The sequence below is a fragment of the Ochlerotatus camptorhynchus genome, unplaced genomic scaffold (genome assembly GCF_037179485.1).
Source record: "Ochlerotatus camptorhynchus isolate MF236.1 unplaced genomic scaffold, CSIRO-AGI_Acam_v1.1 ptg000158l, whole genome shotgun sequence".
NCBI lineage: Eukaryota > Metazoa > Arthropoda > Insecta > Diptera > Culicidae > Ochlerotatus > Ochlerotatus camptorhynchus.
The window spans coordinates 1,091,989-1,111,891 of record NW_027040648.1 but is presented as its reverse complement, the minus strand read 5'-3'; the positions used below and the strand labels follow the sequence as shown (position 1 = coordinate 1,111,891).

At 40.1% G+C, this 19,903-nt stretch overlaps 2 protein-coding genes across 3 annotated transcripts in view; one reads left to right on the top strand and one right to left on the bottom strand.

Moving 5' to 3' along the window:
- The window catches only part of LOC135701380 (centrosomal protein of 162 kDa-like), a 72,814-nt gene that overhangs the window by 17,220 nt on the left and 35,691 nt on the right, over positions 1–19,903 (bottom strand). The gene's annotated exons all lie outside the window — the stretch shown is intronic.
- The window catches only part of LOC135701384 (carboxypeptidase B-like), a 41,322-nt gene continuing 34,933 nt past the window's right edge, over positions 13,515–19,903 (top strand). The window contains exons 1-2 of the mRNA XM_065222164.1: positions 13,515–13,882; positions 13,966–14,154. Coding sequence (XP_065078236.1) covers positions 13,612–13,882; positions 13,966–14,154 — 460 coding nt within the window. The 5' untranslated portion in view covers positions 13,515–13,611. The remainder of the gene's footprint in view (positions 13,883–13,965; positions 14,155–19,903) is intronic.

Sequence of the window (19,903 nt, the reverse complement as noted above, 5' to 3'; positions counted from 1 at the left end):
TGACGAATGGTAGGGGAAACGCTCCTATAGTTGCGGTACGTTAGGTTCCTATAGTTGTGCATGGAGACTCAGTACGCAACTATAGGACTCTAACGCTTCTAACGTACCGCAACTATAGGAGCATTTACCCTATAACATTGAACAATCCTACCTCTCTGATTTCAGGAATGGTTTTGGAGACCTTTAGAACTTCAAATATTATCTCATTAGGCGAAACTGGAAGTCGAACTGAAGCAGGAAGTGTTCTAGTTACGAGATGACCGCTGTTTCTATGCACCGCCAATGTAGAGTGCGCTAGGCGATTATAAGAGGAAACGTCAACCAAACCGTTTGTTTACATCAAAATTACATTTTTTTACATTTAAAATTAACGCATATTGTTATGCGTATCTTGCATATTTCTATCGGGAGGGGTCTTATTTAATAATTTTTCACATATTTGAACGGATTTACAGCTCAAATAACACCACATTAGAAATCCGGAACATCATAACCGCTGGGGTAGTTTCATAAATCTCATAAATCTTCACTTTTCTTAACAAAAATATGTGGAAGCACCAGCCGGATCACTGCAAAATCGATACAGAAAACAAAATATTCCATGTGGATGATGATTACAAGCACCTGCGATGGATAAATTAATCAGAAAAGGTAAAAACATTTTCCTCTTCCTATGCTTCACGGCGAAAATTTCAGCCATCATCACTCTTTTGATGGTTCCCATATTCACCACCAGAGACTGAAACGATCGCTTCGTTTCTATTCACGGCGAATAAGAACAATTCAAATTTGAGTTTAGTTCACTCATAATCGCCAAAAGTGCAGGAACTCAGCGATGAGTAAAATTTATCTCATGTTTACCCAGGTTTTTCAAGGATTTTCCAGGGAAAAATTCACGAATTTGAGAAAAGTAATGATTGGATTCACTCAGTCTATTGGTACTTCTCCGAGACTGTTCGTCGGTCTCTGTTCCGCAATCTAGTGCCAATCACCGACGGACATCGATTGCCATCCATTGACGGCAATCGAATGTGCAGGAAGGCAGCTTCCACACCTGCGTAGGATATCGCACCCATTCAACACACATGGGCCGGGACCAACGGCTTTACTTCCCTTCCGAAGGAAGACGTGACCAGAGATTTTTATGCCTCAGGAAAATCCCACCGACCTCGGCTGGGATTGAACCCCGTGACTGCTTTCTAACAGACCCATTGGGGTGTTAGAAAGCAGTCACGCTTACCACTACACCACCAGCGCCGGCCTGAGTAAGCCTAATTGTCGGACTGAAAACTAGTTAGAACCAAATCGACTTCGGTTAGGCATCTTGATGTCATTTGTGACAACTGTCAAACTTTCCGTTTTCGTTCCGCTTCCGCCCATATTGCGCTTGGGCCTTTACAATTACAGTATCGTCCAAGATGCGGCGGATGCAGCAGAAGCTTGGAAAACGCTAGCGACAGCATTTCAAGATACCAGATTACTACGAGCGGATGATTATGGGGCTGAAGGCCTCAGAGAGCGAAAGGTATGTCGGATGCGGTGTAGGCAAAGATCCTGCTAGATGTGAATCACGAAAGGGAACCTACAAGTGGCAGTGACGATGGAGCATTCTACACGCGAGGTGCGAATTCAAACAAATTCAAGGCGCAGATCAAATGTCCAGATAAGTTTGCAAGCAAGACAAAATTGAAGTCGGCAGCCAGAAGACAGCATTTTTGCGATTGGTGATGTTCAAGCTGAAGCGTGGTATTTTGATTCGGGAGCGGCGTGTCATATGGCCAGAGCAAATCAGAACTTCGTTGATGAAACGGCATTGCAACACGCGGTAGGAACTGCCAACAATGGAAGCATGAAGGTTTTGGCAAGAGGCGACTAATCTGCTATCGGAGGCTACACTGCGGACGGTGAACTGGTCGTTTCTGGCAAGGAAGAAAGCGGCCTGTACCAAGTCGATCAGTTGGAGAAGACGTTTCAGGCAAGTGGAATTCAGCTGTGGCCAGTCTTGTAAGCGGTCCCGGTAGTCGACACATTTTCTGTGATAATTGACTGCCTTTGCCTCCGACACTTGCAAAACAAGCTATCATAGTACAGTACCAAACTAAAATGTAATATGACAGACTCTGTCATACGATACTGTCGCCGAAGACCGTCACGTAGGTATGTATTTTAGTTTTTCTCATATTAAGAGCTGCTGATGTTGTACTTGTGTGAATTCTGAAAACAGCAAGTAATGATGTCCTAGAAATAATATTTCTGATCAGAAATGGTTTGATTTACACCAAATTGAGGAATTACAACGAAATCACACATGTCATATGATAGCTATTTTGATAATTTTCTTTTAGCTCGAATGTTATTCTACCGCTCGTGTTGCGTGAGAGAGCAACGGTAGAGCATGAGTGTTCGAATACAAACAGACTGTCGCGCACGACAACGAAGTGAGTGTAGTAAAAAAAGTCAACTGTTTCAACTCCTGGCTGTGGCACAGAAGGATGGGCTACCTGAACGAGACAAGCTTGAATCAGCTCAAGCACGTGTTCAAATGGTATAAATTTTCAAGGTGAAATGGTGAAGAATTGCCAAGTATGTCTGGCAGGAAAACAAGCTCGAAAACCGTTTTTGAATAGTGATTCCAGGGCATCAGAACTGCTGAAGCTGGTAGTGAGCTTATTTGCTAGCAGCTAGCTTATTAGCGCTAGTGAAATAGCATAAGTGTAAACACCCCATGAAGGCCAAAAGCGAAGCACTGGATGCGTTCAAATTGTTCCGAGCAAAGGCAGAACGTCAGACAGGTAAACAACTCAAAATACTCAGGACAGATAACGGACGAGAGTATATTTGCGCCATCAGAAGACCTGCCCGCTTTTGAAGATGCCTGCAGCACCCACGCGTTCCCATCGCAACTCAAACAAGACCAGTTGAAGAAAGTCAACAAGGGTTGAGGCGCAGCGATCGGAAGCGCACTTGTCCACGCAAGTATGGTGATGTGATTTCCTCTCAGCCATCTGCTTCATCGAAGATTGATATGCTTGTGGAGGACGTTCCACAGAGCTACGACGAGGTCATGCGGCGACCAGATCGTAAGTGCTGGATCGATACAATGAAGGAAGAGATGGCGTCATTGAGTGAAAACCGGACGTGGACGATGACGAATCTACTCAAGGGACGCAAAGCCAAAGCGCGGCTTGTCGTTAAGGGCTGTTCACAGAGTTGACTACGAAGAAGTCTATGCTCCAGTGGTGCGGTATTCGACCATTCCGTATCTGATGACGGTGGCGACGAAATTTGACTTGTATGTGGGCCAAATGGACGTGGTTACCGCATTTCTGCAAGTCGAGCATGGACAATGGAGGGATTCGCGGTTTCAAACGGCAAGGTTTGCAGTTGCAGAAGGCACTATACGGCTTGAAGTAATTGAGCCGGGTGTGGAATGCAAAGCTGGATGAAGTACTGCGAGAATTTGGCCTGCAACGATCACTGGTAGACACATGCTTATACTGGATGCTGGACGTAGATAAGATGCTTTTCGTGACAATATAAGTAGACGACTTACTTATTTTCACGCTGAAGAGAACACGAGAAAAACGCGATATCCGCGCCTTAAAAATACTTATGCAATTTGTATGAAAGTGAGCTGTCAATTTGTTGATTAAGTGTCAAACAAAAATTGATTTAAATCCTGATTTAAAAATCGAGATGGAAGTCTATGGTATCGAAAAAAATATCATTGTGCTAAAAAAACGAAGCGCTTCTAGATGATCTATAGTGACCGATGTATTTTTCCAAATTATAAAACCCAATTGTGGTAAATTTTTAAAAAGTTTGGAAATTCAAAACAAGCTGTAAATAATTTAAAACAAAAAAAATGATAAAAGTTGTGATCGATTCCGAAAAAAATGTGAGACTTACCTCGTGCTACAACGTGTAGAATCGGAACCTACCTAACTAATAACTCAAGAATTGAGTAAATTAAGAAGGAAACTCTAACCAACTCTTTAACCCTTCGTCTGTGCCAAAAAAAAACTTACGTTATCTGTACCTTGGGGTCAATTTGACCCGAAATCCAAATTGTCATATCTCAGCGAAGCTTCAGCATGAGGCAAATTTACTTTTCGCTGAGTTCCTGCACTTTATGTGATTTATGAGTAAACTAAACTCAAATTTGGGTTGTTCTCATTGGCCGTACAGCTTTTCACGATCGAGCGCCATAAAATTGGAATCGCCCCTTTTTGACATATGACGATTACCATTATAAGGCTGTCCACGAGACAGTTGCGATCAGCTGACTTTTTTGTTTACCAAACGCTTTTGACAGATCACAGTAGAACTGACAGTTTATTCTCATATGAATTTCTGCTTTGTTTATGTTAACATTCAGCACCATTAACACCAGATCACTCACACACTCTAGATTTCTAGCTGTCAGTTCTACTGAGAAACGTCTCTTGGATCACCTTATTTCAAAGGCTAAGATGGCCGAAATTCAAGAAAAGCGCCGGGAGGCGCAAGCAAAACAAAAATCAATTTTGGTTGAGTCGATTTCGTGCATGATTTTATTTTAGTCATTATTTATTCATTTCTAATTTCTTAGATACCGAAAAATGTCTGTAAAGTATTGAGCGAAAGGCAGCCATGCAAAATATTATCCAACTAAACTTTCATCTTTTTCCTAAAGTTCGAACGGCGCGCGTGATCATATTCGAAGAGATCTGTGGATTGAAGGCGTGGGCCCAACAAAGTCACTTTCAATCGAAAATCTTTAAGCGACGACGATTCCCTCAACATCAACCGAACCACTTTCGATCAGTTTTCATACTGTTTGTTTTGACTTGGTTCGTATTCATTTCGCCTTTCATTTTCAAATGAACTTACTTTCGCATTGAAGCGAAGCTGTTCGATCCACATTCGCGCAGTTTTTCTGACTTCTGTTGATTGTTCACTCGGTTTATTTTAGCGCATGCGCACAGATCTTCCGGGTGGTTTGTTTTTAGTCATCCATATGGGTATGTTTGGAATCGGGGAGACCTCTAGAGGCCGGAAATCGATATCCAACGACATTTTCAAATCCGATTTCAGGAACAGTGTGAAAAATACTGTCAAATACCCATCAATATAGGTATTTTTAGAACCGGATTGACGGCCAGAGGCCGGAAATCGTTTTTTTTTTAAAAATAAAATTGGGAAATAATTATGCCAACCCATCAGTATGAGTATGAGAATAAAAATCAATATTAGACGCCATTTTGAAATTCAAGATGGTGGCTTCCAGTTTAAGAAAAAGTGGAAAATACTGTTAAATACCCATCAATATGGTAATTTTTGCAATCGGGATGACGTTTAGAGAATAAAAATATATATCCGACACCATTTTGAAATCCATGATGGCGGCTTCTGGTTTAAGAAAAAGTGGGAAATTATATCAAATGCCATACATACGTTTTTCTAGAATCAGGGTAACGTCTAGAAGCAGGAATTTGAGGAAAAATGTCAAATACCCTAAAATCTCTCTTAAGTAAGTGTCCAACTAAAAATCTTTCCTATCCCCAGCAGTTGCAAGGACGTGGCCAGGACAGCTCTCGCTTATTGGAGATACTGCTACTACCATCTAAGAGGCCGAGATCAATCCCATGTCTCGGTCAATACAGTAACGGACGGAGGTGGCAATACTCACATAAAATGGTTTAGGGCTTGTACCACCTACGAATTTGTGCAACTTTGTGACAAACAAAACACTCAAACACTCCCGGAGCTCAGTAGCATGAGATCCCTGAACTATGTCGCAGGGCCGGCATGTTACTGGGTATTCGGAGGGACTACGCGGACAAAGTATGAAAACACAGGAATATTCACATTTTCTAAAACCATTTATTTGCCCTTTACTGCGGCGTGTGGGTGTGGCCTTTCACATATTTGTGTGGCTTGTAAGCGAAAGTTTATGAAGCTATTACGGTACTCACTGTTGCAGCAGAATCTCCTTTGGCGTCGCGACGCTGGCGTTGGCCCACACGGCTGCTCCTGCACAACCGTGTGGCCGGAAACTTGCGGCCCGAGCTGCAAACAAAGTTGTTGCTGCTTGGGAGAAAGGCGGATCTGGTGGCAAAACATCAGCCACATACGGCTCAGCAGGCATTGCTGGCTCGTTTGGCTGGCAAGCGTCTTCCGTCCTTGACAACATTGGCTGACCGTGGCATGGTCACCTTGGTCGAGCCGAGACGGGACCCTCCTTGGCAATTAAGGCCATCGTCCTGAGGGAATCGTCCCTGACGGACGATCGAGGATCATTTAGTATTAGGCTCGGAAGCCATCTTGAGCCGTGTGAGCCCGTTTTATTTACGGTACGAGGTACGAGGTGTACAAGATGTACAAAAGCACAAGAGGTCCTGAGAATTATCACAATTCAGTCAGGGAAATTTCCGTCAGGATAATAAAAATCAATTACCTGAACGGAGGCAGTCCAACATCCCAGAAACCCCACAGGGGGGGAGAAGGCCTAAGATGGCCCTTCAATATTTGCCAATCTTTATCATTCTCCCTCTTTTCGCACAACCATTTTTGTGCGAGATGTCGTATAATCGTTTTTTTTCCCCTTAAGCAACGTTCTTGTTCTTTGCAGCGTCACAAATCCTCTCGCTCTTGTGTGTGTTTACTGTTTTAGGTTTAACAAAACGTGCATTTTCCCAACCAACAATAACTCATACAGAAGAAAATCCACGGATTGTAACCAACTGGTTACAACTTGCTTAATATTAATGCTGAAGTGTCAAATACCCTAAAATGTGGATATTTTCAGAACGGGGATGACATGTAGACGCCGAAAATCGATGTCAAACGCCATCTAGAAATCTCAGACGGTGACTTCTGGTTTCAGAAAAACTACAACGGACAGCCCTATGGGGTTATACGCAATGGTGACGTAGGACTACGTGGTCTTATATAATAAATCTTATTTGTTAACTGCAGCAGGAGCATTGTGTTTTGTGTATGAATAGGAATTTTAGCTGTTTATACTCTTTACTATGACGCGCTTGCCATAGATGGCCCACAGCAACTCACGAAGGGCTACTGATTCCGATCAATAGCGCTGCGGCTTCTTCCTCCTTCTATGGATGGTCATGTGGGCTGCAGCTCGCTGCTTGCAGACAGCCTTTCGTTGTGTACTGGAGAACAATGTTCAACGCCACGCGCCGAAAGCACTACTGCTGCTGCTGCTGATGCCAACGACCAGACACCACCACACACGGTGATTGGAAATGAATCCGAAAAAGCGGTTGAGGTCAGCCTTGATAGCTAGCAGCTTCCGGGGAGCCTTTCGTTGTGTACTGGAGAACACCACCACTCACCACGCGGTGATTGAATAAACATCGTTTAGACCGGATAGAATTCAACTTTGAAATCTGCGTTAGGGAAATCGCTTTTCGCAGGCAATTGGTGATAATTTTAATCATCATAACAACAGTTGCTCATTTGTACAAATTTTAATAGTGACATGTTGAAGTGATAAAGTCTTAGGCTTAACAGAGCGTAGAAATATTTCTGATCGATTGGTGATAAAATTATTTAAGTTGGTCCAGGGGCAGTTGAGTTATTAACGTTCAACATCTTTCATAATTTTGTTACATGTTCCATTTTTGGTTTTCACAAAGTGTACCCCCATATAGAAATCATAGACTGTTTCAAAGTCCCAGTAACGTCTATCGTATGTATGACGCCATTTTAAAATCTGATCGCTCATCTTATAACATGGTGACTCTGGTTCATAAAAAGAGTGAAATACTGTCAAATACCGATCAATGCGAGTATTTTTAGGAATCGAGGTGACATCTAGAGGTCGGAAATCGATGTCGATGATTTACTTGAATGCCTTATAAAAATTTCATGACCAACCCAATAGAGAATACATGTCAAATATTGACTGAAATTGGACCGATTAAATAAGATGTCTGTTGAACGTTGTCAGATGATTGGTAAAATAAAGCCTACACTGAAAACGGACTCAGCGCATGAGTAACCTACGCTTTTAGAAGTTTATCCAAGGGGTAGGTCACTCCACACACCAATCTTGGGTCAACATTTTTCTCAGTGTTCCTCAAGTGTTGCGCAGGTGTGCCGATTGTGCCAGTCATAGAGCAACTGTGTTTTTTTTGTAAAATACGAATATTATGGTATATTTGGCAACCCTGTATTTCGGACAACTTGAATGTTTTGGTTTGTATTTGCAACGGCACCGAAAATTTCGAATATCGTGCTCAGTAAGGATTCCTTCTACCGACGAATAAAACGTATCTACGCCAACTGGATGGAACCAGAGTTTTCCCATGATGACTCGCTGCAGAAGGTAGATTGCATTCTGACGGCGGACGGCGTAGACGAGGAAACAATCTACAGCAAATCAACCTCGCTGCAGACCTGGCTGCTGGTATACGAGCTGACCGATACGATTACGGTGCTGTGCGAAAAGTCCATCTTTTTCCTGACCAGCAAGAAGATCGACTTCTGGAAGCAGATCGAGAAGGACGGTGAGGAGGGCATTTCGTCGGTGAAGCTGTTGGTTCGAGATAAAAACGACAAAGACAAGAAAGACAATAAAACGTCTAAAAGGTCTGTAATCGTCTCTGGAGCCCTAAACTTTCTCTTTCTCGTTCTTGCCTACACGGATAGAAATCTCCTTATACCTTTTGGCAAATTTCCATTGCTGATTATTCATAAAATGTATAAGTCAACTAATAAGCAGACGCCTTGCAAAAAGTTAATAAAGATCATGTGTCAAATGAAATGTATAAGCGGTCACACATACCTTTTATGCATTCTAATAGGACCTATGTGGTTTGTCTTATGGAATGTATAAGGCTGATGCTTTGGCAAAAATGTATAAGTGAAACACATGAATTAAATAATTGATTTTCGTTTCGTGTACTGAACTGTCACACTGCTTGTTTGCAGAATCCATGTTCAAGGTAAGTGGTGTGCAAAGGGTAAGACAAAAAAAAAACAATTTTAAATTGCAAATGCAAATTCACTGAAATTTTGGATCGAAACAAAAATCGAATGAAAAGGATCGATCCAGTCGATTTTTGTCGTGTTTGAGATCGATTTAAAAATCGATTAATCGATGTTTTGTGTTTCGATCCAAGATTGCCTGTTGCTAATTCCAGCGCTTAAAGAAGGTGGAAATATTTCGATCACAAATTCGGAAAAAAAGCTCAGAAACTTGCTAAGCAATTCGAGAGTTCCCACAATTTCAGTTTGGGTTTTACTAGTCCTATTGAGATTCAGCTTGCTCGGGATTTGGACGAAGTAAGATCTATAGCTAAAATGATTCAAAATATGAAAGCTCCGGGTGTTGATGGAATTTTCTATATCCTAATCAAAAAACACCCAGAGAGTACCTTGTCTTTCTTGGTAAAACTATTTAACAGATGTTTCCTGATAAAAGGAAAAATGCAAAAGTTATTCCAATTTTGAAGCCGGATTAAAAAAAAATCCAGGTGAAACTTATAGCTACCGTCCAATAAGTTTGCTTTCTTCAATAAGGAAACTTTCCGAGAAGATATTTTTAAATAGAATGATGCTTTACATCAATACGAACTCTAACGGCGCCGGTGGTGTAGTGGTAAGCGTGATTACCTCTCACCCCAGGAGGCCTGGGTTCAATCCCAGTCGGCGCCGCCGGGATGTTCTGAGGCATAACATCTCTGATCACGCCTTCCTTCGGATGGGAAGTAAAGCCGTTGGTCCCCGGTTCATGAGTTGATGGGTCGATAGGTAGGGTCCAGGTGTGGGAGCTGCCTTCCTGGCACGTCGGTAGCATTGCACAGTGGTCCAGAATGCAGATTTAGGTGGAATGATATGTTTTGAGTCTGAAATTGAAACTTTAGACTAAAAGTCTCTTCTACAAAGTTATTCCTTATAGTTAGGCCCTCATTTTTATGACAATGAATTCTAGGGTGGTTCCTATTATCATTAAAATCAAAAATCTAACTTTTTTGTTTGAATAAATTAAGGTATACATTCTTCGACACAGTTATAGCTGAGCTAATTTCAAGCAACTTTGTTGAAGATAACTTTTTTGTATCTCTTAAATTGGCCGATTTAGAGCTATTTTATTGAATTGAGTTAGGGTGGCTCTTGAAAAAACAGTTTTTTTGTTCTAGTTTCTTATTTCAAATTTCTCAGCAAAGGTGTCTTCAGATAACTTTTAGATCTTAAGAAGGCGCAAGTTTTTGCTACACAAAGCTTGTCAATATCTTTCGCCGATCAAGAATTATTGACGTTTTTATACTAAAAATATGCACTTTTCAAATGTTAATATCTCTGGTTGGGGCAAACAAACAAATTTTTTTTTTACGGCATTTGAAAGGGCGTATGTAATTCCCATTTTTCTGACTAAATTGGAGGTATGTTATTTTTTAAACTCGTATAAAATCAATTTGAATTTAGTCATATTTTTTACTATATTTGGGTATATCTTTTTTATTAGAAGAGATACAGGCAACAAATTCAGGTATAAAACATTCGTCTAAAAGAGTTTTAAAATTCTCTACAAGATAGCTTTCATGAGAAATTTCAAATAAAAAAGTTATTGTTAAAAAACTATTTTTTCCAGGAACACCCTAAGTCAACTCCGAAAAAATACTCTAAAATGAGAACGATAAGAGATAGAAAATTTTTTCTTCGACAAAGTTGCTTGCAATCAACTTAGCTACAACTTTTTTAAACAACACATGTTTTTATTTTGTAAAACAAAAAAGTTGGTTTTAAAAATTCCCTAAATTGAGGACTACCCTGACGTTTGCAAACACCAAAAGAAGGGAATTTTCAAGAACAAAAACTTCTTCGAAGACACTAAATGTCCAAATATTGAAACAAATGTACTAGCACATTTTATATAAATTTGTCATTAGAGTGGTCCTATGAAATCGATTTTATGCCAATAACTTTTTTATTTGAAATTTCTCATGAAAGTTATCTTCTAGAGAATTTTAAAACTCTTTTAGACAAATGTTTTATACTTGAATTTGTTGCCTGTATCTCTTCTAGTAAAAAAGATATACCCAAATATAGTAAAAAGTATGACTAAATTCAAATTGATTTTATACGAGTTTAAAAAATAACATACCTCCAATTTTGTCATATTATTGAGAATAACATACGCCCTTTCAAATGCCGTAAAAATTTTTTTTTTGTTTGCCCCAACCAGAGATATTAACATTTGAAAAGTGCATATTTTTAGTATAAAAACGTCAATAATTCTTGATCGGCGAAAGATATTGACAAGCTTTGTGCAGCAAAAACTTGCGCCTTCTTAAGATCTAAAAGTTATCTGAAGACACCTTTGCTGAGAAATTTGAAATAAGAAAACTAGAACAAGAAAACTGTTTTTTCTAGAGCCACCCTAACTCAATTCAAGAAAATAGCTCTAAATCGGCCAATTTAAGAGATACAAAGAATGTATACCTTAATTTATTTAAACAAAAAAGTTAGATTTTTTATTTTAATGATAATAGGAACCACCCTAGAATTCATTGTCATAAAAATGAGGGCCTAACTATAAGGAACAACTTTGTAGAAGAGACTTTTAGTCTAAAGTTTCAATTTCAGGCTCAAAACATATCATTCCACCTAAATTTGCATTCTGGACCACTGTGCATTGGTGCTCAGCACGGAAAACAAGATCGACGGAAAAAACAAATCAAAGGAAAAAAAAAAAAAAATCAATACGAACTCAATTTTTGCAAATGAGCAGTTTGGATTTCGCCACGGGCATTCAACTACTCATCAACTCTTAAGAGTTACCAATTTAATTCGTTCAAACCAATCTGAAGGCTGCTCAACTGGAGTAGCTCTTCTAGACATGGAAAAAGCATTCGACAGTGTATGGCATGAAGGTTTGATTGCTAAATTGAAACAGTTTAATGTTCCACTTTACACAGGTAAATTATCAATATTTCAAATCTGAACGACTACCTGCTAGAGCAGGAGTTCCTCAGGGTAGCATTCTTGGGCCTATATTATATAACATTTTCACTTCGGACCTCCCTGATTTGCCTCAAGGTTGCCACAAATCTTTATTCGCCGATGACACAGGCATTTCCGCTTCGTGCTATTTACAGCAGACGGCAGAAAAGTTTAGATATTTTCTCTTCTTATTTACAAAAATGGCAGATTTCTCCCAACGCTTCCAAAACTCAACTTATAATATTGCCACATAAGCCTAGAGCTTCCTTTTTGAAACCTATTAGTAGTCACATAGTCTCTATGAACGGAGTTCCAATTTCCTGGCCAAACCAAGTGAAATATCTTGCATTAGTACTTGACCAAAAATAAACCTTTAAAGATCAAATTGAGGGCATTCAAGCCAAATGTAACAACGAATAGACTTCTAATATTTAAACAATTGTTTAGACCGGTTTGTAATGGGACTGAAATGCGTAGAATTTTCTACTTCATGGCAAATTTCTCGGCATAACAGTCCCACTGAATATTATTCGTATAAAAATATGCTCGACTGAGTTCAATGCAGGTCATTTCGACAGTTTTCACTAAAATATATTGATACACTAATTTATTTTAACGTATAATACTGCCAATGATAGAAAGATGCGAAACATTTTTCACAGATGCACCTTTTAAAACATGAGACAGATATGCGTAGAACGACAGTGTATGTTTCACAAGTTATCTTAAGAGCTTTTCGTGATTTTAACAGGAACCCTTAAGAAATTTTTAAACCCACTGAACACAGTTTGTAAATTGGTAAAGTTTGAGGTTAGAAGCATTGACTGATCGGCTTAAATCGCGTCTCTTTTCACCTTTCGTCATACACATCACAAACAACTTCATCTCTCTTCCGTCACTTCACCTTACACACTTCGTCACCATCATTGAGGTCAGTGATTGAGTGACATGACAGCCTGCATCAAACGGCAACTTTTTGAAGTTCACCGGTTTCCAGTTCAATTCTTCGTTCTACCGGTGGAAGCACAATTGTCCCATGTGCACATGAAAGTCTATAGCACATGGGATAATTATGCGTCCACCATTATAATTATACATTTTCCTTTTCAACAAATCTGACCCGCTACGCAACGTATCCAACCAAAGCCGAACTACGACGATGACGACAACAATAAGCACTTGTCGCGTTCTGTGTCCAGTATGTTTATAAAACACCATCTCTGCTTTCTTCTCATTTTCTCTGCACTCAGGTAGGTAGGTGCTCTTCCACTGCGCCAACAAGAACCGTTGAAATTAAGATTTAAATGTATGCCAAACAGCATCAACCAACCACTCGGCGATCAAGTTCTGAATTCACAAGTACCCTCCCCTCCTTGCCGCCGCCCATCGCTCCCTCTTAGTTACCGTCGGCAGGTTTTTCGATCTTTCATCAGTCGCGAGAATCGATAGCCAGCAAGTTGAGAGGGTGTGGCGCTCGGCGTAGAAAACGGTACTATTGAACTTGATGTTTGAGGATCGTCGTCGACTCGAAGAAAGCACCATCTCTATATAAGGTACCTCCGTCGGTCACGGCCAAACCAGTCGTGGTCGTGATTTTGAGCTCGAGTATCGGTGGGTAGTATGAAGTGAAGATCTGAGTTGGGTTGGAAAATCAGAATGAAGTTCCTGGACCTGTTTGCGATCGGTCTGGCCATAACGGTGCTACTGGACCGTGGTGACCTAGTTTGTGGACTATCCACCGTTGGACGAACCGCGGATGGATTGATAGTGGTTCCGGAAGCGCCGACCGAGGTTGCCATTCAGGAGGATTCGGCCAAACAGGAAACGCCACAAACACCGGTCAAGTACGACGGAGCTCAACTGTGGAGGATCAAGTACCACGATCAGATAAACAAAAACGCCGTCGCGGAACTGCAGAACCAGTTTGGTGCGTTGCGCTCTCACCTTAATCGAAAATCTTAGCCTTCTAACGGTTATCATATCACTTTCTCGTTCGAATCCCACTCGCAGGTGCCTCCATGTGGAACTACAACATCACCTATGTGGACGTCTTCCTCAAGGGGCCGAAGCTGCCCGGAGCACGCAAGCTGCTGACCCAGTCCCGAATTTCGTTTGAAGTGATTATCGACGATATCCAGCGGGCGATCGACAACGAAAATCCACCCAAGGACGAGCTGGACCTGTGGGAGAATCGCGACGGTAAGTTCCAGTTATTATTGATTGTGATCCGACCCGGCACGCGGTACAACCCGAACTAAACTGTTGCGATTATCGTGGGGCTCTCGGGGTGCCGCTGGATTTATTCTTCACTTCCCAGTCCTGCGGCTCGTGGGTGGGTGGGTGGTTGTCACGGACGGGCACAAGTGTTATTTTGAAGTGAGTGTTGCGTGCGAATGTCATCCCTTTTACACCATCCAAATGCAACCTGCAAGCAAAAAGTCAGTCGGATTGAATGATTGAAAAGGCACTCGATTCCGTTGTTTTGCCGAGCTGGAAATCCGAACTGATTCGTGATTAGGGCGTACATGCCTTTTGTAAACGAACACGTCAATCGCCGATTTCTCACGGATAAAAGCTCAATCTCGCAAACAAAATATACTAAATGGTAGAGCAATCGTTCCCCTAGCTAATTGTGTGGTTAGGTTCCGAGATTGAGTTTGTTTACAAAAGCAAGTACGCCCTAATCACGAATCAGTCCAGAAATGCGCTCACGAACGATTTGGTTTGGCGATTGAGTCCTCTTTGTTCGATGAAATTCGTCAATCATTGGGGGGAATTCGGAAATACCTTTATGGGCCCACCGCGGTTTTCTCCTGGACGCCATCGTAGCCGTTTCGAGGCAAGCTATCGCCAATGGCAACGGCGACGGCGAATCCACCCAAGGGAAACCTCCACATATGCCTATTAACATAACACATGGAAAGGAACGGAGGCAGGTGGGGGGCATTCAACACCCGTAGTGTGTTTTCAATCAATCATTTTCGGTTCCTCCTAGCCTTCGTGGAACTTGCACACCTACGATGCCTAGTTAGACTGGTCCAATTGTTGCGGTGTTTTTTTTTGGGAGAAATATTTATTCGAATTCTTGAGTTTTTAAGGGTAGAATAGATGCAGTAAAGAAGTTCCTACGAATTTTGGCTCCGTCGCGATGGAGGACATGTCTAATATTTAGCACCCTCCCAACACTCAAAGAAAGACCAACCGATTTGCATTTGCATCGGCAAAAAGGAAAAGAAAGTTTTCATGCGTGTAAAAGTCGTATAGAATATAAGCCTGCCTGCTGAAATTCTTTACTGAGAGTGTTGTTTTATTCACCATATGTATAGGTATTGACATTAATGGGGGGAAATGTTCCTTTCCAATTTTACACTTGTTACCATCATACGCTTTACGAGTTGCTTGAGGTCGAAAAGTCACCTGTCATATTTGCCTACCGGAGTTTTGTATGTCAGCGGTTGCATGCTCGGCGAATATTTAAACGAGTGCAGTCCGTTAGGCACAGGGACGTTCAGCATAAGTACTCGGAACTTACGCACATGTAAACAGAAATACAAAGGAACGAAGATGTTACAAATGAAAAAGGATGCCATAGGAATAGTGGAAGAAATAATTAAGGAAAACAAATTTGAAGAATGGAAGACATAAAGAAGCAAGCAAGGCAAAATAATTTTTAAAGAAATACGAAAACAAACATTAAGTAAGAGATAGAAAACTGAGCACATTTTTTAATTTTCGTCTACTTTTATCACACTATTACGTCAAGGGCGTAGCTAGGTTTCATAATAGGAGAGGGAGGGGGGAAGCCAGCTGCCATTAGGCTCTAGTAGTCAGTACGTCAAATGAGTCGCAATTTAAATTTAAGCCATACTGCATTCATTAGCGGCTCCAGCGTTGTGATCTCTTTACCGTGTTAGTTACGACATTATTCACTACTAGATGGAAAAACCTTGTTTATAATCTTTGTCAACCTTGCAGTGAATACATCATGATTTACCACAATAGGCCCCCTTCCCCATCGTCCCTCTCACGCCCAAGTCGCGAGACTGAGAAATCCGGGTATAAAAATTCGACCATCTGAACACTCTCCAAATCGCGATTAGAGCCATATTTAAGGAGATAAATCGATTTAAAGGTTTGGGAAGTCCACCAGCCAATAAATAAAGAATTTTTAAATATTTTATACTGGGAAATCTGGGTATAAAAATTTCGACCATCTGAACACCCCCCAAATCGCGATTAGAGCCAAATTTAAGGAGATAAATCGATTTAAAGGTTTGGGAAGTCCACCAGCCTACAAACAGAGAATTTCTAAATATTTTATACTGGGGAATCCGGGTACAAAAATTACGACCATCTGAACACCCCCCAAATCGCGATTAGAGCCATATTTAAGGAGATAAATCGATTTAAAGGTTTGGGAAGTCCACCAGCCGACAAACAGAGAATTTCTAAATATTTTATACTGGGGAATCCGGGTATAAAAATTTCGACCATCTGAACACCCCCCAAATCGCGATTAGAGCCATATTTAAGGAGATAAATCGATTTAAAGGTTTGGGAAGTCCACCAGCCGACAAATAGAGAATTTTTAAATATTTTATACTGGGAAATCTGGGTATAAAAATTTCGACCATCTGAACACCCCCCAAATCGCGATTAGAGCCATATTTAAGGAGATAAATCGATTTAAAGATTTGGGAAGTCCACCAGCCGACAAACAGAGAATTTCTAAATATTTTATACTGGGGAATCCGGGTATAAAAATTTCGACCATCTGAACACCCCCCAAATCGCGATTAGAGCCATATTTAAGGAGATAAATCGATTTAAAGATTTGGGAAGTCCACCAGCCGACAAACAGAGAATTTCTAAATATTTTATACTGGGGAATCCGGGTATAAAAATTTCGACCATCTGAACACCCCCCAAATCGCGATTAGTGCCATATTTAAGGAGATAAATCGATTTAAAGGTTTGGGAAGTCCACCAGCCGACAAATAGAGAATTTTTAAATATTTTATACTGGGAAATCTGGGTATAAAAATTTCGACCATCTGAACACCCCCCAAATCGCGATTAGAGCCATATTTAAGGAGATAAATCGATTTAAAGGTTTGGGAAGTTCACCAGCCAACAAATAAAGAATTTTTAAATATTTTATACTGGGAAATCTGGGTATAAAAATTTCGACCATCTGAACACCCCCCAAATCGCGATTAGAGCCATATTTAAGGAGATAAATCGATTTAAAGATTTGGGAAGTCCACCAGCCGACAAACAGAGAATTTCTAAATATTTTATACTGGGGAATCCGGGTATAAAAATTTCGACCATCTGAACACCCCCCAAATCGCGATTAGTGCCATATTTAAGGAGATAAATCGATTTAAAGGTTTGGGAAGTCCACCAGCCGACAAATAAAGAATTTTTAAATATTTTATACTGGGAAATCTGGGTATAAAAATTTCGACCATCTGAACACCCCCCAAATCGCGATTAGAGCCAAATTTAAGGAGATAAATCGATTTAAAGGTTTGGGAAGTCCACCAGCCAACAAATAAAGAATTTTGAAATATTTTATACTGGGAAATCTGGGTATAAAAATTTCGATCATCTGAACACCCCCCAAATCGCGATTAGAGCCATATTTAAGGAGATAAATCGATTTAAAGGTTTGGGAAGTCCACCAGCCAACAAATAAAGAATTTTTAAATATTTTATACTGGGAAATCTGGGTATAAAAATTTCGACCATCTGAACACCCCCCAAATCGCGATTAGAGCCATATTTAAGGAGATAAATCGATTTAAAGGTTTGGGAAGTTCACCAGCCAACAAATAAAGAATTTTTAAATATTTTATACTGGGAAATCTGGGTATAAAAATTTCGACCATCTGAACACCCCCCAAATCGCGATTAGAGCCATATTTAAGGAGATAAATCGATTTAAAGATTTGGGAAGTCCACCAGCCGACAAACAGAGAATTTCTAAATATTTTATACTGGGGAATCCGGGTATAAAAATTTCGACCATCTGAACACCCCCCAAATCGCGATTAGAGCCATATTTAAGGAGATAAATCGATTTAAAGATTTGGGAAGTCCACCAGCCGACAAACAGAGAATTTCTAAATATTTTATACTGGGGAATCCGGGTATAAAAATTTCGACCATCTGAACACCCCCCAAATCGCGATTAGTGCCATATTTAAGGAGATAAATCGATTTAAAGGTTTGGGAAGTCCACCAGCCGACAAATAGAGAATTTTTAAATATTTTATACTGGGAAATCTGGGTATAAAAATTTCGACCATCTGAACACCCCCCAAATCGCGATTAGAGCCATATTTAAGGAGATAAATCGATTTAAAGGTTTGGGAAGTTCACCAGCCAACAAATAAAGAATTTTTAAATATTTTATACTGGGAAATCTGGGTATAAAAATTTCGACCATCTGAACACCCCCCAAATCGCGATTAGAGCCATATTTAAGGAGATAAATCGATTTAAAGATTTGGGAAGTCCACCAGCCGACAAACAGAGAATTTCTAAATATTTTATACTGGGGAATCCGGGTATAAAAATTTCGACCATCTGAACACCCCCCAAATCGCGATTAGTGCCATATTTAAGGAGATAAATCGATTTAAAGGTTTGGGAAGTCCACCAGCCGACAAATAAAGAATTTTTAAATATTTTATACTGGGAAATCTGGGTATAAAAATTTCGACCATCTGAACACCCCCCAAATCGCGATTAGAGCCAAATTTAAGGAGATAAATCGATTTAAAGGTTTGGGAAGTCCACCAGCCAACAAATAAAGAATTTTGAAATATTTTATACTGGGAAATCTGGGTATAAAAATTTCGATCATCTGAACACCCCCCAAATCGCGATTAGAGCCATATTTAAGGAGATAAATCGATTTAAAGGTTTGGGAAGTCCACCAGCCAACAAATAAAGAATTTTTAAATATTTTATACTGGGAAATCTGGGTATAAAAATTTCGACCATCTGAACACCCCCCAAATCGCGATTAGAGCCATATTTAAGGAGATAAATCGATTTAAAGGTTTGGGAAGTTCACCAGCCAATAAATAAAGAATTTTTAAATATTTTATACTGGGATATCTGGGTATAAAAATTTCGACCATCTGAACACCCCCCAAATCGCGATTAGAGCCATATTTAAGGAGATAAATCGATTTAAAGGTTTGGGAAGTTCACCAGCCAATAAATAAAGAATTTTTAAATATTTTATACTGGGAAATCTGGGTATAAAAATTTCGACCATCTGAACACCCCCCAAATCGCGATTAGAGCCATATTTAAGGAGATAAATCGATTTAAAGGTTTGGAAAGTCCACCAGCCGTTAAATAGAGAATTTTTAAATATTTTATACTGGGAAATCTGGGTACAAAAATTTCGACCATCTGAACACCCCCCAAATCGCGATTAGAGCCATATTTAAGGAGATAAATCGATTTAAAGGTTTGGAAAGTCCACCAGCCAACAAATAAAGAATTTTTAAATATTTTATACTGGGAAATCTGGGTATAAAAATTTCGACCATCTGAACACCCCCCAAATCGCGATTAGAGCCATATTTAAGGAGATAAATCGATTTAAAGGTTTGGAAAGTCCACCAGCCGACAAATAGAGAATTTTTAATTATTTTATACTGGGAAATCCGGGTATAAAAATTTCGACCATCTGAACACCCTCCAAATCGCGATTAGAGCCATATTTAAGGAGATAAATCGATTTAAAGGTTTGGGAAGTCCACCAGCCAACAAATAAAGAATTTTTAAATATTTTATACTGGGAAATCTGGGTATAAAAATTTCGACCATCTGAACACCCCCCAAATCGCGATTAGAGCCATATTTAAGGAGATAAATCGATTTAAAGGTTTGGAAAGTCCACCAGCCGACAAATAGAGAATTT